The sequence below is a fragment of the Melozone crissalis genome, unplaced genomic scaffold (genome assembly GCF_028551555.1).
Source record: "Melozone crissalis strain CALT ecotype California unplaced genomic scaffold, PUWL_Pcris_2 ptg000017l_1, whole genome shotgun sequence".
Classification (NCBI taxonomy): Eukaryota; Metazoa; Chordata; class Aves; order Passeriformes; family Passerellidae; genus Melozone; species Melozone crissalis.
Window position 1 is genome coordinate 7,749,034 of NW_026535795.1, and position 20,413 is coordinate 7,769,446.

The 20,413-nt window shown below is 59.6% G+C and overlaps 1 protein-coding gene across 1 annotated transcript; it reads left to right on the plus strand.

Moving 5' to 3' along the window:
- Positions 1-3,899: 3,899 nt before the first annotated feature.
- KIAA1755 (KIAA1755 ortholog) lies at positions 3,900-16,204 on the plus strand. The gene is made up of 14 exons (XM_054274520.1): positions 3,900-4,022; positions 6,674-6,871; positions 7,367-8,654; positions 8,763-8,927; positions 9,455-9,578; positions 9,865-9,982; positions 10,600-10,686; positions 10,772-10,888; positions 11,216-11,314; positions 11,556-11,704; positions 12,593-12,731; positions 12,992-13,114; positions 13,715-13,906; positions 13,986-16,204. Exons 1-14 carry the CDS (start codon positions 4,020-4,022, stop codon positions 14,970-14,972), a joined length of 3,789 nt encoding a protein of 1,262 aa, XP_054130495.1. The 5' UTR covers positions 3,900-4,019; the 3' UTR covers positions 14,973-16,204.
- Positions 16,205-20,413: the final 4,209 nt, after the last annotated feature.

Sequence of the window (20,413 nt, forward strand, 5' to 3'; positions counted from 1 at the left end):
TGGAGGAAGCTGAACTCTTCCATAAGGAGAAATGAAACTGTATAAGGAATAGCATAGAGGGGACACAAAACCAGGAAGTCTTTCCCCAGGCTTTGAGCAAATTTTGAAGTTGAACTGAAAAACAAGCCTTCAAAGAGCTGAACTCTGACCAAACACTGCTCTGTTTGGCAAGGAGCAGCCAAAACCACATCTAAAGCTCAACATATGTGCCGGTCCCGCTAGTGCTTCCTGCAAGTGGTGACAGAGGGAATGGAACATGAAATCCTGCCCTGCTGGCCCCAACCCTTTGGACAGGTAAAGGCTTCTCCTGCTGAGCTGCTCTGCCTCTTCTGGGAGTGTGGGGTCTGCTCCACCGGGCAAAGGCTGGCTCCCCCAGGCTGCTGGAGAAGGAATGGGAGTGGTCACATGGGAACCAGGAGCCCAGGAGGCCAGGGACTTGCAGGAGTCCTGTGCTGCTGCTGTCCTTTGCCCAGGACTGCAGGTCAACACCCTTCTCTCCACTGTCCATAGCTCCCCCCTGCTCCACAGGTCAGAAGTCCCTCTGGCCCCACACGCTCCTCAGCACGTGTGGGCAGTTCCCCATCCTGTCCCAGCTCTTTCCACATCTCTCTCGTGTGCCATGGCTCAAGCCCCCCTGCAGCCACGTGCTGGGGCTACCCAGGGATGACAGAAGCTGGGTTGTGGCTGTGAGCAAGGACACCAGCCATTTTTGCCATCTGCAAGGAAATCCGGACGCATCTGTGTTCCCTGGTGCCATTACCAGCCCGGGAATTCCCCGGGCAGCTTGTACCAGTGCCAGAGGCAGGACTGCTGCTGCTCTCAAGCCTCACACTGGCAGGTCTATGTGGGCTGGGGAAACACCAGGGAAAACCCATGGTCTCTGTAAGAAAAGTGTGAGCAGCTTGTCTGGGTTTGGAGAGAACTTGGAAAGAGAAGTCGTCAGCCCAAAATAAAACCTCCCTTACCAATTTTCAGCCAGGATGAGTTCATTGTCACCCACAGAACTGGGCTGTGGTCAGGACCTGTGGCAACTGTGGTTGTCCCTAACCCAACAGGGACTTCACCAGAGCTTGGAGTAACCCTGTCATCAAGGTGTGGGGAGCTGCGGCTCCTGCCCACTGCACCGCGTGTGGTGCCATAGCCTGACACTGTCCACTGTCACCTGCACATCTCTGACAGCCTCTGACCCAGCAGCAACTAAAAATACAGCTGAGGAACATGTGGGGGCTCCTCCACTGTTGTTTTCCCAGCTGCAGGCTCAGCATGACCCAGCCTCATCTGTTCTTGGAGCTGGGAGGGCTCTGGGCCAGCGTGGGGTCACTGCTGACGCCAGCCCTGACCACTTCATCCAACACAGACAGCAGGGACACCCAGAGACACCAGGGCTCACAGACTCAGAGCCCCAGGGGGCACAGCCAGCAGCAATGTGGGCATGGCCCCTGGATTGGGGATGTGGGCAAGAGCCACCAGGGTCCCACCAGCAGCCAGCCCCAGAGACCAGCCCTGATGCTGGGCTCATCATTCTCACCCTGCCTCCACCCCAGCATGCAGTGACAGCCCAGGGGACCCTTGGGACCAGCCCTGCACTCAGTGTGTCTCCCCCTGCCAAGGGCTGCATTCCCCCAGACAGGCGGGCTCCTCTCGCAGCACGCCAGCTTGTGACACAGTCTGGGAGCCTCGTGGGAGACAAAAGGGGACACAGAGAGCCAAAGGGGTTGATTTTGCAGAAAAGTAAAAATAAAAATGCAAGAATGGTGACCTCGAGCAGAGCCTAAGGGGATCTGAATGGTGGCTCTATGCCGGCAGAGGGGCAGGGCAAGAGGCCACAGGCAGCCTGTCCCTGCAGCTGCTGAGGACAAACAGGACATGGAGAACAGGAGCAGCAGAGGAGGGTGAGCTCATGGGGTGAGGGGCCCCAGGGGCACCCGGGTGGCCCCCAGAAGCTCTGCCTTTTGCTGGACTTGTTCCCCAGCACCCTGACAGCCTTGCTGTCTGGGGCTGGCCAGAGGGCATGGGGAACTGCTCTGGGAGATGTGGGGATGCAAAGCTGGACCTGCTGGTTACCTCTGCAGGTTGTCCTGACTGAGCACAAGTGGCAAGAGACACCTCAAGGTGCAGGTGGGGAGCTCCTGCTGTAGGTGCAGGGTGGTGGGGTCCCTCTGGGTTCAGCTCCACATCTCTCTCTTCCTGCTCACCAGTACCACAGAGGGATCCATCCGTTGTGCTTCTCCAGGACACAGCCACACTGTCCTCCTCCCTGCCCTCAACGCCCTCTCCTGGCCCTGCAATCCATTAAGAGATGCAAGAGCCACAGCTCTTGGGTCCATTTCAGAGGTGACCATGCAATTAGAAAAGGTCACAACCTTGCATTCACCTTCCTCTGCACTTAGAGGAACTATGAAAAACCTGAAGCTGCTGAGTCAACTAGCACAATTACAGGAGCAATTGGCTGCTGGTGGGGATGGAAGCTGGTTCCAGCTGGCACTGGGGATGCTGCCCAGTTGGTCCCAGTTGGCACTGGGGATGCTGGCTTGGAGCCAAGGGCCAGTCCTGCGGTGGGCTCAGCTGGGCACCCCAGCCTCTGCCCACCCACAGGACCAGCACTCGTGATCCATAGGGGCAGCGGGAGGCTCTCAGCAGCTCCCAAGGAAATGGGAAGCGAACGCGAAGGCCTCGCTGGCGCCGTCCTCCCTCCCACACGCCAGCAGCCCAGCTGCACCTCCTCCCGTCTCGGCTTGTTTTCACAGCGTGTCCTTTGGCCGCTCGCTGATCCCTGGACAAATGTTCACTAGCGAGACAGCCCCGGCAGGCTGCAGCCCACGCCGAGGCCGTCCCACCCGCCCCGGTGCTTTCCCAGCCCCAGTGCCGGCCTTGAGCCCATTCCCACGAATGCAACAGTGGAAATGATTGCAGCCTGAGCAAGGCGCAGAGAGCTGAGAGTGCTGGGAGTTGTGCAGGGCTGGCAGAGCTGGTGATGCTGTGCCCACTGTGCATGGGGCTGGGAGAGCTGTGCCCAGCATGCCTGGGGTTGGGAGAAGTGTCTGTGCCCAGGACTGGCAGGGCTGTGTGAAGCAGCATTTTGCCTTAGGAGAGAACAAATCTGTGGCTTTGGCTCTTATGCTGGTTGTTTTTGTACAGTTCTGGTTGCTGAATCCCATGATCCTGCCCCTCAGTAGGTCCTTCCCATCCCTGGAACTGTTCAAAGTCCCAAGAGAGGCACTCACTGTCCTGATGCTGCGCTTTTGGGGCAACTCAGGAATGGGAACTGGGAGCCACGGGATCCATCCACGACACACACCACTGCCGAGGAATCACACTGACCCTGGCTGGGTTGGAAAAGAGGGGCACCCCCACACAAAACGCCTGTATGAGCACATCTGCATACGTGTACAAACACATGTGTACACACATGCACACGTACACACACATGCCCATATATCTGCGTGTTCCCGTTGTGTTCCAGAACCCTTCTCCTGCAGCTGCTCGGGGGGACGGCGGGGGCTGGGGGAGGACCCCCGGTACAGTCTCCTCCTGCACCCCTCGGGGTCTCTTTCTCCCTCTACTCCGACCCCATCCCCCGCCCGCGGGGACACACAGGGGACTGTCCCCGGGGGCCGCGGCTCGGGAGCGTGCGGGGGCTCCCGCCGGCGGGCACAGGAAAGCGGCCCCGCCGCCCCCCCGGCTCTGTCCGGGCCACCCCCGCCAGCCCCCTCCCTCCCCTCCCCCGCCCCGCCCCGCTCCCGCTTTCTTCGCCTTTTCTTTCTTTTCTTTCTTTTTGTTTTTTGTTTTTTTTTTGTTTCTTCTTTTTTTCCCCCAGAAGAGGCGCGGCGGGCGGAGGGGGCCGGGGGGGCCGGGGCTGCCCGCCCCCGCCCGCGGCTCCGGAGGCGCCGGCGCCGGGAAGAGCCGCCGGCGGAACGGGGACCGGCCGGGAGCCCCGGGCCGGGAGAGCCTGCGAGGAGGAGGAGGGACGGGACGGTCTGTGCCGCGGCCCCCGGCCCCTCTGCCACTTCCTGGGAAACATGGTAATCCCTGGGGTAATCCCTCTCCCTGCCGCTGCCCCTCCCCGTGGCTGCCGGGTGGGCACCGGGTGGGCACACGGTGGGCAGCGGGAGCGACAGCACAGGGAGGTCGGGAGCGAAGGGGGAGGGAGGTGCAAAGGCAGAGGTGGGTGTGGAGGTGGGTGTCAGGGCAGAGGTGGGTGGGAAGGCAGAGACAGATGTGAAGGTGGAGGTTGGGTGTGCAAGGTTGGGAATCAGGAGTGGAGGAGGCCGTGGCCGCTTGGGCAGGTGTGTGCGGGGCTGCATCCTGCGATGCTTAAACTTCCCTGCAGAGTTAGAGAGGGGGATGGCGTGCAGCGGCCGGAGCTGCCGTGCCAGGGGACGCTCGCAGGGCCACGGGATCGCTCCCACCGCGGCCGGCACGTGCCGTTGCCCCGGGCTCTGCTGAGCGCGGCCCCCGCTCTGGGCCGGGCCGAGCGCCTCCATCGTGCCCTGCCAAAGCTGGTGACAGCCAGAGGAATTGGTATTCAGGACTGGTCCCAGGCTCAAGCCTCTCCTTCCTGAGCAGCGGGGAGAAAGGAGCTGGAGCTGAGTCACTCTGTGGCTTCGGGCATGGGTTAAACAACTTTACCACACCAAAACCCCAAAGCCCAGATCATCTTGTTGATGTAAACCAGTTAAAAAATATGGGTATTTGGGGAGAAATATCAATCTCTATTTAACAGCGCTTTGGCTTATTAAAATGGAAATAGCTTTGCAAATGTAAATCTCCTTATGCTCCCTAATGCCTTTGTTCCAGCTCCCTCCCAGCGGGTGGAGGGGCTGCTTTTGGATTCCTATGGGCTCCTGGCTGGCCGGATGCAGCTTCGCCGACAAACTTGGAGCTGCTGCACCATGGTTACCCCAAAAAGCCTCCCCCAGTGATGAAGTGCTTTGTAACAACTCCATGAAAACATTTTAGTCAGTCATTCCAGGCCAAAATATTCCCCAGCACAACTCAGGCTGTGTCTGGTCCCTCTGTCAGTCCCTGGTTCTCTCCTGACACTGGCTCATGCTGTCCCTGCCACTGGATGAAGTCCTGGGTGATAAGGCAACAGGAAACAGCCTCAAATGGTGCCAGGGGAGGGTTAGACTGGATACTAGAGAAAAATTTCTTCACTGAGTTGTCAAGCACTGGCACGGGCTGCCCAGGCAATGTGGGAGTCACTGTCCATGGGAGGATTAAAAAGACTGTTGGAGGCAAGGCAGGCAGTTCTGGCTCATCTCTCATGGCAGCACTCAGAGTTGGATGGATCCTCCTGTGCTGTTGTGGCTCCTCACCTTGGTGTTGGGATGGGGAGGAAGTCCAGCTGGGTAGTGCTGGGCAAGGAGGTGGTGGGCACCCACCTGGGATCAGCACTGGGGACCAGGTGGCTGCACCAGGGCCCCACTGGAGCAATATGGAATGGGGTGCAGCAATATGGAATGGGGTGCTGGGCTTTGCTCTCCATCAGGGATTTTCCAGAGTAAGGTCTCCAGTCCATTCTAGGAACTGTACACAATAAGAACAAAGCTTGAGGAGAAAGGTCCAAGGGCAGAAAGCCTGGACAGGAAACAGTGGCAGATCAGGGCCCTGAGAAAGGACTGGCTGGCCTCCTCTTCTGCCCAGCTCTCTGGTTTCTCCTGTCAGGTGTAGGGGCAGGAGATTCCTGTGCCGAGACATGGAAAAAAAGTCAGAAATAATTAACCAGAGCATGACTGCAAAGTGCTTTAGCTAAAGCGCATTAAAACTAATTAAGCTGAATTAACCATGGCCCTTTTGTCTCTGTATGGGCTCCTGGACCAGGGATTAGCTGCCTGAAAGTAATGCTCACCTTGAGCTAATCCCACCAGACTTCCTGGGTGCTCTTATGGGAGCAAGACCTTTCTGCTTGGAGGATGCTTCTCTTCCCCACTCGCCTTGACAGGTGTGCCAGACTCATCCTTGAGCTGCCAGGAGCACAGCCCAGGCACCACGGGAGCTGTGGGATGGCTTTTCTCCATGTACCAGCCATGCCACACAGCCTCCAGCTCCTGCAGCACTGAGAGAATGAACTGGGAACTGCTGGTCCACAGGTGGCACAGCCCCAGTGTCCTCACCCTGCTCTGGGGCAGTGCGGGAGGATGCAACACAGCAGAAGACTTCCCAGAAAATACAGGAATAATTCTGGGTTTGGCGAATTCAGCAATGAGTCTGGACCAAAACACCCTATCCATCTTCAGATGTTTGTCCTTCCTCCCATCTGCTGCATTCCTGCAGCGAGCTGCGGAGCCCGGCACAGCCCCACGATCTGTCTGGTCTGACTCCTCTCAACCCCTCGGCTGCTGCGGCTCCTCCGCCTCCTCATGGCTGGCGGCCGAGCAAGGCGGCTGCAGCCTCGGGGTTTATCCCAGGCTCCTTAACCACAGCCGGGCGCTGGGAACCGGACCCGCCCCGCCTGCGCCGTGCTTGCTGTGCTCCATCCCGGCTCCTCCCGTTTCCAGCCCAGGAGGGTTTGGAGCCCCTGAGCTCTGCAGCATTGCCAGTGTGGGCGTCCCAGGGCCCCGACAGTGGCACAGCACAGCGTGGGATGGTGGGCAGAGACAGCGAGTCAGGCGGAACGTGTCCCCGCTGTGGGGCCACTCTCCCACCAGCGACACTCGCCTCTCTCCCGCAGGATGCCGGGGCCCTGGATGCGGCGGTGCAAAGTGCTCTCCAGGCCCTCTACCCGCCCTTCGAAGCCACGGCTCCCACCGTCCTGGGCCAGGTGTTTCGGCTGCTGGAGACCAGCTACCAGGGGGATGGGCTCTGCTGCCTGCTCCAGTTCCTCATCCCCGCCAAGCGGCTCTTCGAGCGCCTGCGGCAGGCGGCCTGTGTAAGCCCCCGTGCCCACCACGGTGCCCCCATGAGCCCCTCCCAGACACGGGCATTTGCCCCAAGGAGTCCTGCCTGCATGGGCACGCTGCCCTGTGGGCTCCCTCCATGCACGTCCACCCCTTGTCCCATCCGTTCCCTGCAGAGGGGACCATGGCACAAACAACTCCCTGGGATTTGTCCAGCACATGTGGTCCCTGCAATAAGGGCAGGGGGACTCTGGGGTCATCTTGTCTTGATCCTAGAGAGGCTTAAGCAGAGTTTTTCCCTCTGTAAGCACATGGGTAGACTCCACACTGTGGGAATAGCCATGGATCAGGGTGGGCTTGCAGGGCTGTGCTGCAGGGCCTTGGCTCAGGGACATGCATTGGGTCACCAGGCTCTTTCATCTTAATCATGGGAGGCACGGGGCCGGGCAGCAAGAGCGTGTGGGGGTGGCTGGGAGGCACAGAGCTGGCAGGGCTCCCTCATGCACTGTGTTCTTCCTCCTTCCCAGGCTCCCTACTTTAACCGCATCTTTCTCCATGAAGGCTGGCCCTTGTGTCTGCACGAGAAGGTGGTTGTGCACCTCGCACCGCTCAACCCCCTCCTGCTGCGCCCCGGGGACTTCTATCTGCAAGCAGAGCCCTGTGAGGAGCACACAGCGCGTGTCACCATCAAGCACCTCTCCCTGGACCTGCGCTCCGTGGAGGAGACACCTGTCCCCGAGGCCACCCACGCTCTGCTCTTCACCAACGCATGGCTGGAGGAGGTGAACAATAGCTGGGCTGGAGCTCCCCTGCACACCTGCCTGGTGGCCACCGAGAACGGCGTCACCCCACTGCCATGGAGCCGGATTGCCACGCCTGAGTTCACCGACAAGCCCAGGGCTGGAGCTGACAGTGTGCCCACTGGGACCTGGCATGAATCTGCTCCTGAGAGTGCACCTGGGACACTTGTGCTCCATGGCACAGTGAACGTCCCCACGCCCTACAGCAACGTTGTGGGCACCATCCCAGGCTGCAAGGCCACTTCTCGGAAGTCAAGCCATGGACGATACCCCGGACTGATCAAGGTGGAGCAGGCAGGTCTGCGGAAGAAGCCGGCCACACTGCCTGTGCCCAGCCTCAGTGAAATCATCAGCCAGAACCTGGAGGGGGAGTATGTGGACCTGCTGGAGCAATCCCAGGAGGACTTGGACGTCCTGACCAGATCCCTGTTGCCCACCTGCCTTCCAGGGACAATAAGGGCTGGGGCTGACGAGATGCTCCCCTGGGCGAATGGGGGATCAGGAGCAGATTCTTGGCCCTGTGGGGGAGCACTGAGCTCAGAGGAGCGTCCCTGCAGCCCGTGCCTGGGGAGGGAGATAAGCCAAGAGCCAGAGTCACATGGGCCAAAGTGCCGCCAACGTGACTCCTACATGGCCGCGCTGCAGAACCCGGTGAGCTTCGGCTCTGGGCTGATGGCAGCCATCGTGGAGGAGCCCGGCAGCCCTGGCTCCGAGCTGCCCCCCGCCACCCCCCGTGAGACCCCCCCACAGCACAGGAAGGGGGCAGGCAGCCCCATGCTCCTCACCCGCCAGTCCCGCCGAGCGGCTCCTGCAGTGCCAGAGCGAGGGGGGTCGGCGCAGCGGGGCAGCCCCCGGGTCCCCCCAGGCTCCAGCCACAAGTTCTCCTTCCTGAAGGGCACGCGGCTCGGGGCAGCCCCTGAGGATGAAAAAACCAGCAGCCAGCACGAGGGGGCCTGGAAGAAGATGTCGGCCATCTACTCGCCCAGGATGGGCAGAGCCAAGGCAGCAGGGAAAGGTACCACCCTGTGGGGCTGCAGCACCTGACCAGGCTCTGCTGGGGCTTTGTTATTCCTCTGCTTCGCTGAGTGTCACCAGCTTCCCTCTCCTCTATCCCTGTGCACAGGTACGAATGCAGCCACTACTGCTCCTGTGGAGGAACGGTCTCTGGAAAGTTCCAGCTGCAAGAATGGTCCCTCTGTGCCCAGCACTGGCCCTGCTGGTCGGGAGCCTCCAGCCTGGCAGGAACTGCACGCTGGGCTGCTGCGCTCGGGCATCATCTGCCTGCCAGGTACTGCTGGCACCATGAGCCTGGGGAATGGGAGGGAGAGGCCTCTGGATGGAAACTCAGGCTGCTGGAGTGTTTTGGAGGAAGGTTTCGGGGCTTTGCTGGAGGCCAGAAATACTCTAAGCGGAAAATTTTTTTTCAGCTGGGCAAAAACATTAAAAACATAAATGCAGGCAGCCTGTGCAGAGCAGCTGCCCCGGTCCCAGCCGCCCCAAGCCCTCCCACACCATTCCTCTCCAGTGAAGCTGTTCAGCTTTAGCTGCCAAACACTAAACATTTGGCTCCTTCTTTTTCCCAAGAACCAAAAAGCATTAACAAAACCCATCTTCTTCTCAGGAAAAACGTCCCCAGCAGCTCTGGAATTCCAGACATTCATGCCATGAGCCCCCCTGCACTGGCTCTCAAAGATCCAGAGGGGCTGCACCATGGCAGGCTGAGCTGAGGCTGCACTGATGGTTACCCCAGCCCATTGTGGGGTGCTCAGGTCTGGCAGGTGGCTGCCAGAGGAGTCACTCACCCTTTCTCCACAGGGAGCTCGGACAGGCTGGGCAGGGCCCTCCTCCTGGTGACCACCAGTGGCAGTGCCTGGCGGGCTGCGTGGTGCTCAGCTGCCGAGCTGGCAAGGCTCATCCTCTGCCTCTGCTCCCTCCCCAGGTAAGAGCCAACAGGACCTGCCAGGGACCCCCAGCCGCTGCCTGGCTCAGGGCTCCCAGGCCAAGTTGGGATGGACACCCAGCATCCCACACACTCTGGTTTGGGCACATCCCCGAGGTGCCTGGACCATGCCCCTGCCAGAGGCACATGCTTTGAGCCCTTGGCAGGGACATCCCACAGGGATGAGGCCTCTGCCTGTGGGTTCCTGCCTGCCTGGGGGTACAGAATGTGGGAGGGGGCTTTGAGAGGGAAGGACCCCCACTCCTGCTGTGTTTCCCCTCTCTAGGCAAGAAGTGAAGAATGGTGAGAGGCGAGAAGCAAAGGATGCTGGGCTGACAGTTGTGGTGGATGCCCGGAAGCAGCCGCCCGCTCCCGTCCTGTTCTCAGCCCTCCGCTCCGTCCAGGTATGCCAGGCTCTGTGTGCCTGTGCCATAGGCATGCCAGGGCTGTCCCTGTCTGGGAGGGAGTCCTGCCACCCTTTGGGGGTCCCTCAGAGCCTCCCCTATGCCTGCTCTCCATGCAATCCCCAAAGGTCCCTTCTGAGCCCTGCCATCACCCAGCAGGCATCACCAAGAGCCCTCCAGCATCCTGATCTGTGAACTCACGAGGAAATGGGCTCTGCAGTGACAATCCACTGTTGTGGCAGAGTCCTTGTGCCAGTGCCCAGGTAGTGCCACAGGAGTGCCCTGTGCTGTCCAGGGGCTATGGGGTCCCCCCTGCCACAGCCTTTGTATGCCCAATAAAACCCACATTGGCCCAGATGCTCATCACATGGAGAAATGTCACTGGTGTCGGAGAAGGGGCTCACTCATGAGGCTCTTTGCCAGGGAGGCAAGGTGACAGGGACAAGGTCATGGCCTGAGGGACATGTTTCCATCTCCCATACCAGTGAGAGTGGGAGCCTTTTCCTTTGCAATGAGCTCACCAGCCTCAGCTGATCCAGGAAAGTCCCACACTGCCATGGATGACCTGAGGGCTTTGTGTGGGGTTTGCCCTGGTGATTCTCCCCTGCCTCCCACAGAGTGTGTCTCCAGGCTGCATTCACAGCTTGCTGCTCCTGGCTGAGAAGGAGCTGGTCTGCCACCGTGAGAAACTGTCTGGGGTGCAGGTGAGCCTGTCCCTGTCCCCTGAGCTGGTGCAATAGGGGGTTGTTCTCTGCTCCAGGCAGCCTTACAAAGCCCTGTGCCCTGCAGGTGGAGATCCTGACATCGCTGAAGGCTCTGAGCCGCCACGTCGACAGCTCCCAGCTGCCCCCAGAGCTGGACGGTGCCTTCCCCTACTGCCACGGCGAGTGGGTTCAATTCTTCCAGGTGTCTGTTACCACGCCATGAGCCATTGCCTCACCTCCCCTGTGTCCCTCTGTCCCCACTGCATCTTATGTGTCCCACACACATCCCTGGAAAAGCAACAGGGAGGGCTGGGAGAGGGGAATGAACAGGAGAGCTCTGAGCACAGGAGGGTCAAGCTCCTTCCTATGTGCTCCTGCCTGCAGCTGCCCATCCACCTCCTCACTCCCTTCCTCATCAGCTTTAACCCAGTGCCTCACAGTATTTCCTGCTTTGTCCTGGCACTTCTCCTCCTCCTACTGCTCCTCATGGGCAGGCTGCCGCCTCTGACCCACGGTGTGTCCCCCACAGAAGCTGCAGCCCTTCACAGCCAGCCTGAGGCGGGCATCGGAGCTGCTGCAGCACTGCATCCAGGAGCTGCGGAACACCAACGCACTGGCTGGGACACAGGTAATGGGTGGCAGCACCACAGGTTGGGGACATTCCCAATGTGCCCATCTGCAGTGCAGCCACAGCAACATTTCCCTCCAGTTCCCCAAAACTTGGCATAACCATTCCCAGACTGGCTGCTCCTGGCCACGGGGCTGTTCCCTGTCCCCTCTGTCCTGCCTGGGGAGCAGCCCCTGTGCTGGCTGAGACCGCAGGTGAGGCCCCAGGTGAGACACCTGTCTGACCCTCCCCTCCTCCACAGGATGCGGCTGCAAGCATCAGGAGGCACCAGGAGCTGATGCAGAAGGTGCTGAGTGATGCTCAGCTGGGGCGGGTGCAGCGCGAGGGGGGGTTCTTGCTGGCCCGGCTGCGCAGGGAGGCCGCCCGCCTCTGTGCTTCTGATCACGTCAGGTAGGATGGGACAGTTCCACTGCCGGGGGGTGCCAATGCCAGGGACCCCTGCTCCTGCTGGCTGGCGCAGCCACCTCCCCATGGACAGCCCGGTCCCCGTGAGCCCAAGCTATTGCCATGATCAATCCTGCTCTGGAAGCATGGACCACATGTCTGGGACAGCCCGTTGCAGGAGTCCCCTCATCCTCACTGGTGCCAGATCCCTGAGAGGGTCTCCTGCCTCAGGCCAGGCCAGATCTGTCGTGCTCCGCAATGCCGGCAGCAGTGCCTTGGGCTGGGCTCGGGAGAAGCCACTAGATGGGGCCAAGTCCCGGCCGTGCCGCGCCCGGCCAGCTGTGCTGTGCTGTGCTCCTCTGGCCATGCCGTGATCGTCCGGTGATGTGCACTTGTCTGGCCGCGCCACACTCATCCAGTGATGTCACAATCTGGCCATGCATGGCTCCTCTGGCCATGCTGTAGTCATCCAGTAATGTCACCCCACCTGGACGCGCCATACTCACCAGTGATGCCGTAATCTGGCCGTGCTGATGCTCCTCCAGCCATGCTGTAACTGGGCCATTCCATACTCACCCGGTGATGTCGCTGTCGGCCGGGAATGCTGCACCCATCTGGTGATGCCGCACTGCTGCAGTCACACCATGCTGCCCCATGGTCATGCATTGAGGCAGCGCTGATCCACTGCTCCCTCCTGCTCCCTTCTCTCCCTGTACTGATACACGGGGCTTTCCCATCCCGTGGTCCTTGCTATCCAATTGCTCCATGTGTTGGGAAGATGTCCAGGTGCTTGCAAGGCTGGGGTCAGGAGCTGGGCAAGAGACCTGCTCCCCTCCACTTTGTGCTCACCTGGCAGCGCCTGGCACTGATGGCCTCCCTCCTCCCAACCCCCAGGAGTGGTATAGAGTTGGCTGAGGGGCTGTATAGTCAGCTGGAGGAAGAACTTCACAGCCTCGTGTCCCAGTCCAACAGCTGCCTGGCGCGCCTGCATTTCCTCCGCAAGGTCCGGGAGCTCGAGGCTCAGTTTGGCAAGGTGAGCTGGGTGTCCCTGGGCTGCCACAAGTTGAAGTTGCCCTCTGTGGTGTTCCATGGTTGAGTGTTTTGCTCATGTTTCCTTTATTTCTGATGATGATAGAAGCCTGGAGAATGGCAGGATTGCCTGAGGTTTGATTTTCATTGCGGGCTACCGTGTGTGACTGAGCCTGGGCTGGGATGCTGGGCTGGGGCAGGAAGGGGAGGTGCTGTGGACATGCTGCTACTGCCATGGCTGATCCCTGTTCTGCTCTCTCACAGCTGGGGTCCTGGCTGGATGGGGAGGCAGCAACTCGGCTGCAGGAGATGGCCACCGAGGACTGGAGTCCTGACAGCTGCCAGGGCTCCGCCGAGCACTTCAAGGAGTTCCTCACCCAGGCCACAGTATGTCTGCAAGGGCTTTACTGTAACAGACACCCCCTGGGTTTGGAAAGAGGCTTCTGGGCAGAACTGAGTGTCCCTGATCTAGTGAGTCACACTGCAGTTGCACACTCAACAGTTGGGGCCTGTTGAGTCCCCAACATTGTGGGGACTCTGGGCAGTCCTGCTCCTGTGAGGGGGTGGCTGCACTGTTCCTCAATGTGTGCTGGGCTGGGACTGCTGTCCCCAACCCCTGCCGCACTCCATCCTTTTTCCTACAAAGCCTGGGCATCCATCAGACAACAAATAACGTTATGATGAGGATCTTCTCGTTCCCCTGGATGCGTAGGCCCTTTTGTCACACGCACTGCCGGGAGGGTGAGGCATGGTGACCCCACTCGGGACAGGAGGTCCATTGGGTGCATTTTAAACCAGGCCAGGGCAGAGCAGAGATTTGGAGAATCCCATTGCTTTGTTAGTTCTCACTTGCCCAGAAGTGTTTCCCATCCATTTGTAATGGTGATGGATGGGCTAATGGCAATGCCAAGTGCTATCTGCAGGGCACGTACCCCAGGTCAGCACCATTCGCAAGTGTGGAGCTGATCCCTCCTCCTGTCCCTGCAGGCTCGGTACCAGCATGGCCTGACCCTGTGCCAGGAGGCAGCTAAGGTCCGAGGCAGGACGTTCCCTGAGGCAGAGGCCCTCCAAGTGTCTGCAGCCCTTTTCCAGTCAAAGCTGATGAGCTTCTCCCAGCAGCTGGAGCGGCGGCAGGCAGAACAGGAGCTGCTGCAGGAGCTCGTCCGGTTCTCCAACAAGGTGAGTGCAGGGGATCTCCCCCTGCAGGACGTGGTGCTGCTGGTGGCCACGAAAGCAGCCACTGTCACCTCTTTTGCAGGTGGCAGGGCTGAAGCTGGACTGCCGGCAGTGCTCGGCCCGGGCGCAGCGCGGGGAGGGCCAGGCGCTGCGCTGCCTCCAGAGATCCTTCCAGAAGCTCTCGGTGGAGTTCGCCCTGGAGAAGCTGAAGGAGATGAAGGCTCAGGTGCGCAGGATGCAGAGCAGCCAAGGGTTGGCAGCCTGGACAGAGGCACAGCACAAGTACCAGGAGACCCGGCAGATCCTGGAGGAGATGCTGGCAGAACTGCAGGAGGCCTGGGGAGCACAAGCTGACGGGCAGGGAGACTCCTCCAGCCCCCCCAGCCCAGGCTCTGCAGCTCCTCACATGGAAGTCCCAGTGTGCAGAGCAGCCCCCAGCCCCGAGCCAGCAGTGCTGGGGGGCAGGGGGTTGGCAGAGCAGCCAGAGACCAGCACTGAGGGGCCAGGACAGCCCCAGGGGCCAGGACAGTCCCAGCCCAGCACCACTCCTGCCTCCACGCTGGGTGTGGAGCAGAGCTCTCTGCAGCCCCACTGCCAGCTGGAGCCTCAGGATGCCCACACCTCTCACCACCACGTCTCTGCTGACACCCCCCATCCCAAAGCCAAGAGCAAATCCAGCCTGGGAGCGACAGGACACCTCACCCAGGAGCGCAGCCAGCCCCGTCGGAGGCGTCCCGTCACCCTGCCTCCCTGGACACGCTTCCCAGGAGCTGACCCACCGTGTGCTACTGCCGTGCCCCAGGGGACTGCCTCAGATCCCAGCACCGCTGGTGCACCAGCAGGGCCACAGGCAGAAGCTGCCCAGTACTTCCAGATTTCCAGCCAGAGCAGTTTCTCCTCTGAAGACTCTGATTCACAGAACTCCATGGAAGAAGCCCCAGCAGCAAGCCTGGCTTTGCCCGGGGACCTCCAGAGTCCCAGACCACCCTGCCCATCTGAAAAGGGCCACCAGATCATTTACCTGGAGAACCACCACAATGAAAGTTCAGCTAAAGCAAATGCCAAGTAACCAGTTCCTCCAGTTGGGGCTGTTTCTGTCCAGCTGCATAAGTTTTGATCACAGACTGGATGAGACTTGCCATGCTCAGAGGTGGGATGCTGGAACTTCTTACCCCACCCTCGGTCCCAGAATCTTTGGTTCCCTGTTCTTAGTGTTCTACCTGCCGTGGATCAGCAGTAATTCCATCACCAGCTCACAGGGCTCATTCACAATCTACCAGATGTGTAGCAATCCTCCCACGAAGTGCCTTTATCCCTACCAGTGCCAGCCTTGTCTCAGGCAGTGGGGAGGGTTCCCACATTAGAAGCTGTGCCTGGAGCATCCCAGGGGAGTGCAGACCTGTGAGATGTTCCTGTCACTCATTGTGCTCCCTGCTCACTGGATGATTTTACCATCCCTGTGCTGCTGCTGCAGCCCTGGCTGAGCCCCAGCAGTGGGCCCTGGGTTTGTGTGTGCTCATTAACACAGGACTAACTCCATTAACATTAATAAACCTGAAGAGAAGCACCTGGATGGTCCTCATGGAGGAGATTGAGAAGTTGTGTCCCACTGAGAGCCAGCTGCTGGGGTTCCAGGTTCCAACTGCTCCCACCACCCCAGCACAGTGCCCACAGGCACCTGGTGCCACCAAGAATGCCCCCCATGCCCCCTACATGGGCTGTGCCCACAGCCTGGCTCTCCTACTTGCTGCCAGCACCTTTACCCTGCTCAAAGGACCCTTTTGTAAGGGTTAAGTGCCTCAATCTCCTGTTCTCCCTCCCAGTACAAGAGCACAGTGGTGTCATCCTGCCCAGCCTCCCCACTCTGTTTTGGGAACGCGCTGTCCCGAAGCCTTTGGGACCCGTTTGCTCGGGGTGCCACCCTGCCGATCCCAGCCCGAGGCAGCCCGAGGTCCCCAGAGACCCCGTCCCCGCAGGCACATCCCTGCTCTGCCTGTTGGGGCAGCCGGGAGGGGGTGATGGCAGGCGGGACCCCGGCTGGCGGGGCCGCCCCCCTGGGCTGCCACAGCATGAGCTAATCAAGAGACATCAGAGGAGAAGCGATCTCTGCCTTGGAGGCCGTTCCAGAAAAACACCCTCCTCCTCCTCCCAGCGCAGCACGGGCACGGCTCGCACCCTGCGGGATGCTGCAAAGGGCACTGGCCCATCCCAGTCTGGCCGAGCATCACTCATACCCTCCTCAGCCTTGTTTTTGCCAGATCCCGGAGCCAAGCCCCGCTGAGCTCCCCACGGCCCCGGCTGCCCCCCGCGGGCGCCACGCTCCTCCTGTCTGGGTCATTACTGACGGGACCGACCCCGGCCCTGCCCTGTCTCAGCACCTCTGCCTGGCACCACTCCTGGTCCTACACAACTGTCTGCTCTTTACTTGCCCCTACGATTCTTTTAGACTCCATCTTCCCCAGCTCGACACAGATTTCCCTACTGACAGTTCTGTCCCTGCTCCACTGAAATCCTGGTCACTGACTCCATCCCATTCCTTCTGGTTGGAAAGTCATCCTAGAGAACCTGGACAGGTCTGCACAGCCTGTCCTGTGGAGCCTAGAATTTGCTCCATTCTCCAATAATGCCACGTCCTGAGTGGCACCAAGGTCCCTGAGCCAGGACATTTCTACCTCTCCATGGTATGTCCCTGGTCCCCATCCCTGTGCCCTACAGCTGGGTGTGCCCATGTAGCCAATGCAAGCTGTGCCTACCTGGATGGGACCCAGCTCACTTCCAGAGCCAAAAAACCTTTTCTCCCTCCAGCATCATTCCAATCCAAGACTGACAGTTCCCTTGCTCAATTTTCCACCCTATTGAGAGCTGATCTGCTGTATCCCCCCCATTACAGCTTTTAGGTTGGAGAAATAGCACTTTCCAGTGAAAAGGAGAGTCATTTTTCAAACCAGATGAAATTATGATTCTTCTGAATAAAGCAAACAATGACTTTCCTGTTGCTTCCTTTTTCCATAAGTAAAATAATTAAAAAAAAAAAAAAGGCTATTTTGCAAATTCTGAGTTTAACTGATAACAAAAAGGGGAATTTCCGGCCTGTGACTGGAGGGTGAATCGTTTCCCTGGAAAGGTTCTGTGCACTCAAGAGCTGTCAGCCCCCACAGCTGGATGGGCATACCCATATCCCTCCTTCCCTCCTACCAAAATGTGTTTTGCAACATTCTGGCAAAAATTTTATCTCTGCTGATCCTTCAGCACATGATTTATGACTCCCCAGTTTGACCAATTAAGCCATAACCTTTCCAGAAAGGCAAGTACAGGAGTTAATCAATGTCTCCTTTCCCTCGTGAAATGGCAAAATCGTTTGTCAGGGGCTGGCAGGGATCCAGCAGTGTGGGCTGGTCAGGGTCTGGCAGTGCCAGGGTGCAGAGCACCCTCCAGCCTTGGAGGGAAACTCCCACAAAACTCCAGGAAATGCTTTTTTCCAAAGGAAAAAAGCTCGAAAATGTTGGGTGCAGCAGATGACAAAGCCAGCTCAGAGAGGTGGAGGGCCCATGGATCAGGCACAGATCCCAGCCCCAGGGAATGACCTTCTCTTGCCCATGGCAGTTCCTGGGTCAGCCATTCCCCCTCAGAGCAGACACTGCGTGGGCTGGCACAGAGCAGGGAGCTCTGACCACAAACCACCACAGCACTCTTCTTCTTCCTCCTTCTCCTCCTCCTCACCACCAGATTCCAGTCAAGCTCTGCCCTACAAACTGCAGGGGCTGCAGGGTCCATGGGTTCAATTGCGACAAAGAGCAAAGAGGAAAAAGAGAAGAAGAAGAGCAAGAGGCACTGGGGTTCCCACACTCCCAGCCATTGCCACACTTGTGCCCTGTCCCAGGCAAGGAGGAAGTGTGGGAAATGGGTGACAAGGCAGAGATACAGTGACCACAGCATGAGGGAAAATTCAGAGCCCCCCACATGGGCCCCCCAGCAGTTCTGGTGGCAGCAGAGCCACCACAGGCCCATTCCTGTGCTGGCAGCCCCTGAACTGGGGTTCAGCCACAAACAGCCACGGGAGTTCAGAGGCACAAGTTGGGGGCTTGGTCTGTGCCACAGTGGGAACTGTCTTGCCTGGATTTGTCCTCCTGGGTGACAGCCAGGGCAGTGGGTCTGGTTTCAGCAGGTAAACACAGAGGCAGCTCTGGATTATCACAGAGGCAGCTGAGCTGTGGGACAAGGACACCAGCTCAGTCCTGGCTCTGGGATGTGGCTGCAAGCACAGGTATCCCAGAGAAGCTTCATTGTCTCCAAGTGCCCGCTGTGGCAGAGCAAAAAGAGGTCTTGCCTGTCACTGAGCTGGGGTTGCTGGTGCTCTGGGGAGCTGCAGGATAGCCATAAGAAGTGGAAAACCAGAGAAACCAGTGATACCAGAGGAAAACAGGAAGGGTGAGGGGTAACGCCAAAGGGTAGAGCTCCAAGGGCTGGACGTAACTCAATCTGATCCGAGCTGGCCAGGGAAAGGCATTCCAAAATCCCAGCTGCATTCCAAAATCCCAGCTGCGCTGCATTCCGAGGGATGGATGGAAAATGCCTTTGCCAGTGCTTGCTCAGGCCCTGCAGACACCCACCCTGGGCAGATGATGACAGCACACAGGTGACCTGCATGGGGGACACACACGGCTCCTGGCTTAGCCCTGGGGGAACCACCCAGCTTCAGGCATTAAATCCGGATGTGTGAACTCACCCAGGAGCACAAACACTCCATGCACCATCTGGGGAGCACAGACCCTTCTTGTTTCCCCCTGCAGACCCGTTGGAGCCTGCAAGCTATGAAAGTGGTGAGGGATTACCGGGGAGCGGTGCCCTGGGGGAACAGAGGCCCTGGGGAGGGAGGGCTGGGGGGGTTCCAACAAACTGCTGGGAAATGACAGCCGAGGGCTGGAATTCAGTTTGCACCAGGTACGGCCAGATCACTTTACAAAACATTGTGTTTGGCTCATGACTGTCCTGGCAGTGGAGGTGAGCCCATCCTGCAGCACTGCAGCCCACTCTGCAGTGCTGGGGGACCCTGCCACAGTGGGACTGGCCTTGTGGCCATCCTGGGGCCACCAGCCAGGAAAGGTTTGGCACGGATGGAGAATCCACCTCCCCTGCATGCATTTCTGCTGTCCAACACAGGACCCACCTCCCAGGGGCTTGCTTGGGACCTCGCCAGGGTCCCCACCTTTCCTACCCCACCGTGCTTGCATACCCAATAAACCCGGAGACTTTCGAGACTTTTTTTTTTCTCTCATTTCTTTAAAATAAAAATACAGACTCCGCCTATAAACAAAGACAGTTACATAATTAATTCCTCCTAAGCCCCCCCAGGAGCGGGAGGGGGTGCCTTGCACCAGGACTCCCCAGAGAAGCTGGTTATCAGCTGCTGCTGGCCGGTCCCTCCAGGCCATGCTGCCTCAATCTCCGCATTTTTCGGGAACAGCCTCTGGCTCAGCCCGTGCCGTGAGCCGGAGCCAGAGCCCGGGGCTGGTCCGGCAGCCCCGCACATCCATCCCCACATCCCTCCCGCTGCCCCGGGAGCGCCGCCGCTCCACGGCCGCATCTGCCCTGCGGCTGCCACGGGGGCAGGTGCAAAAACAATCTGCTTTTCCTTAAAAAGCCACTTCTCCTCCCAAAGGAAAGGCTGCAGTGCTTGGGCTGGCACAGCTGGGAACAAGCCCCCCTTTATGCCGGCTCTAACCCCACCGCCTCCAGAGCCCCGCGCTGCCCCGAGCCCGTCCTGCTCAGCCCTGGCCCAGCGCCAGAGCTGCCTGTGGCAGCCAGAGCCCCGAAGGAAGCGTGATGCCACCACCAACCCCGTCCTCCCTCGCCCCAGCCTGCATGCCCGTATGGACCCTCGGCTGCGGCTGCTGCCGAGCTCCTTGGCTCTGCCCACCGCGCCTGGAGCAGCTGCAGGACTTTCACCCCAGCTTTGGGAAGTACTTTTACCCAGCTTTGGAAGTACTTTCACCCGGCTTTGGGAAGTACTTTCACCCCAGCTTTGGGAAGTCCTTTCCCATGCTCACAGATCAGGGGTGTGAGAGGGGTGGTCGCTGCATCCTGCATGCCAGGATGCCCACACAGCCCCCAGAGCTCCCCGCTGGCCCTGTCATTGTGGACATAAATCTCTTTTTGTCCTGAAGTCGCATCCCTGCAGGGTCCCTCACAGACCCTCACCCCGGGACGATGCCGGGCACCCCACACAGGTGTCCCGGGGGGCTGCAGGAGCAGCGGCTGGGCTGGGGCTGAGTTTGGGGAATACCCGGGGCGGGAGGCAGCGAGGAGATGGGCAGAGCTCCTGAAGTCGGTTGACGACTTAACAGGGCCACTCAGAGCAGACACTGCCCCTTTTCAGGGGTTGTTTATCTGCCTGCGCAAGGGACTGAGTCAGGATGTGCGGGCACTGGAGGGGCTGCAGCCGCCCCGGCACACACCCAGCAGAGCAAACAGCGGCTCTGTGTGTGCAGGACACACGGCAGGCACCGGCAC